Source organism: Monoraphidium neglectum (genome assembly GCF_000611645.1).
Source record: "Monoraphidium neglectum strain SAG 48.87 unplaced genomic scaffold scaffold05516, whole genome shotgun sequence".
In the NCBI taxonomy this organism is placed as follows: Eukaryota; Viridiplantae; Chlorophyta; class Chlorophyceae; order Sphaeropleales; family Selenastraceae; genus Monoraphidium; species Monoraphidium neglectum.
Window position 1 is genome coordinate 291 of NW_014008114.1, and position 2,819 is coordinate 3,109.

Sequence of the window (2,819 nt, forward strand, 5' to 3'; positions counted from 1 at the left end):
CCGGCAGCGCCATGCTTGGTGCAGGAGGGCAGGCGCCGTGCAACGACGGATTGCTATCCAGTGGGCGCACACTGCACCCATGTGCACAAACCGCCATGGATCGCGCCGCCGTTGCGAACAAGCAGACCCAGTGCTTCACCGGGCAACCCGCTCCCGGACAACCTGCTCGCCAACCAGTGCTGACGTCACCGGGTGACTCAACCCCCGACCCTGCACCATAAACCCTGGATGCCCCAGCATGTCACCCGGTGATGACATCACCGGGTGTTGACGTCACCCACCTCGAAGTTGTACAGCTGGTCCGTGATCTCCTCCCCGGCCTTGCGCACAAACAGCTCCTCACTCTCCAGCACGGGCACGTCAAACTGAGGCGCAGGCGCAGGGGTGGGGATTTTGGGGGGAGGGGACAGCAGGCAGGATAACTGCGCTACTGCCACGTCACATAATGCGGATCAAGGGGACGCAGTGACCCCCAGGGGCCAGGCACATTTTGAGCGCCAACTCAATATTCTTGTTGTGTTGTTTTAGGGGTTTTCTTGAAACTATGGGGGGCCCCCAACTGGCCTGGGGGTCGACAATGTGTTTCTGCAGCTGAAGCTCCTCCGGCAGAGAGGCAGAGCCTGCCGCGCAGCTGCCGTGCAGCTGCATGTGTGCCATTTGCCGTTATCCGCCCCTCGCCCACGCGCGCTCACCACTGCCCGGTCACACACACGCACACATGCCCGTGCGCATGCGCGCGTGCGCTCACGCACACACACACACACGCGCACACACACACACACACACACACACACACACACACGCACACACACACACGCACACACACGCACACACGCACACACACACACACACGCCCCCTCCGCACCTGTTCGAAGCCGAAGCTGTTCGCCACCGCGGCCCAGTGGCCAAACAGCCAGCTGCGCAGACGCATCTCCTCGGGCAAAAAATCGCGCGTGCCTTGAATCAATTTTGGTGGGAGGCGTCGTGCCACAAAGATCAGGCGGGATTGCCGTGTGCATTCCAAACCCGCAGGTTTGGCCGTGGGCGGTTTCAGGTTGCAGGACGCCCCGCAGGTTTAGGTCCGGCAGGGGCCCCTTGACAGGAAAGCCTGGTGCGGCACGATGCCGCCTGCCTTCCGCCGCAGCTGCTGCCGGCAGCCGCGCGTCGGTTGGGGCGGGGGCGGGCGGGCGTACGCCCTGTCTCCCCCCCTCCCTCCTCCCTCCCTCCTCCCACCCCACGGCCTCATCGTAAAGCCAGCCGCTGCGCCCCACCCCTTCCATCACCCAACGCCCTGGTCCCCAGATTTCAAAGAGTAATTCTCACAAGACAGCAGAATGATAGCAAAGCTTCATAACACCCTATTGCAACGTGCCAGCTCACCCCTGGGCGGGTTCGTGTCAATCAGCCCCTTGCTGCCGCCCTCCAGCGCCGCCGCCGCGCCGACCTTGCGCCCCTTGCCGCCGCCTCCCTGCGGCTGCGGCGCCTGCGGCTGCTCCGGCTCCGCCTGCTGCTGCTGCTGCTGGTCCTGCAGTTTTGCAGAGGGACGCACTCCTTGTTGTGGCAGGCGCGTGCCGCCGATGGGGGGGTCGTACAGGCGGCAGGTGATATCTAGCTGGGCAAGAGCCGGACGGGAGCCTATGACATTGCATAGGGCCACCCATTGGGCCGCCGGCCGCAGGCATGGAGGCTTGGAGTAAAGCCGGTCCAATCCTCAGCACCGCGGGCCCACCTGTGCCGCCGCGGCGCCGGCCGACGCAGCGATTTGCCTGCTGCCACGCGCTTGCCGCTGTGCCCGCAGCAGGCACGCCGCCGCCGGTTGGGATGCTCGCAGGCATCTTGAAAGCCTGGACGTCGCCACTTGTCCAAGCATTGCGGCTGCTGCGCACACGGCGAAGTGCTGTCTTCGGTGTAGAAGCGAGCAGGTGCCCACCAAGTGAACCCCCAGCGCGCGTATCGGGTGACGCGCAGAACAAAATCAATGAATAAGTCACCTGGAACTCTTGTGTTATTGTAAGGTCGACATTTGACTTGCTTTCGCAGATCAGACCTGCGACAAGCACACTAGTGCGGCAACCGAGACTCTCTCTCTGAGAGAGCGGCATCAGAGTGAACTCCACGTGCCATAGGTATTATCAGTACGCGCCCTTACCACCCTTGCAACATCGGCCGTCGACGGCGGCGCAGCAGCGGCGTGCTTGACAGCGGCGGCGGCCGCCGGCACGCTTCACAGCCCAAGCCCGCGCTCGGCTTTGGGCGACGCAAAGCAGGCGTAGCAGCCAGCAGCTGCGGCCCTGATGGCCAAGCTCAAGAAGAGCACCAAGAAGTTTGCGCAGAAGCACCTGGGCGGCGCGATCCAGCGGCGGCGCTCGGCGCAGCGCCACAATGCCTGGAAAGCCGACAAGGGTACGCTGCCCGGCTGCGGGCTCCTATATTGGGTGGGGTGCCAGGGCGCATATGAGACAGCCGGGCCTGCGTCCGCCCGCATGTCGCAAGCCCTGCAGGGCCCACCCTCCCACTCAGTTCAAGGAGTGCGCCGCGACCTTGCTGCCGCGCCGTCGGCCGCACCGGCAGCGGCGCCCCCGCTGCTGCTCGCTTTGTTCGACCGCGGCGGCGGATCACCCTCACCCTTGCTCCGCCATACCCCCTGCCCGCCCGTCGCCTCGGCTGTGACCGCGCAGGCGCCCAGTCCGACGCCGCCGGCGACGCGGCGGCTGCCAAGGCGGCGGCCGCGCGGCAGCGGCTGGCAGAGATGGACGTCGACGCCTTCCTGGACGGCGGCTTCGAGGCAGCTGCCGCCACTGCAGGGGCCGGGGCCGCGC

General features: G+C 65.7%; 1 protein-coding gene across 1 annotated transcript; it reads right to left on the reverse strand.

The window, feature by feature from the left end:
- Window positions 1–257: 257 nt before the first annotated feature.
- Window positions 258–1,870, reverse strand: MNEG_15639 (histidyl-tRNA synthetase; the record flags this gene model as incomplete). Its single annotated transcript, XM_014035890.1, has 4 exons — window positions 258–365; window positions 866–957; window positions 1,381–1,525; window positions 1,730–1,870. The coding sequence occupies 4 exons, from the start codon at window positions 1,868–1,870 to the stop codon at window positions 258–260; spliced, it is 486 nt and encodes a 161-aa protein (XP_013891344.1).
- Between the last annotated feature and the right edge of the window lie 949 nt (window positions 1,871–2,819).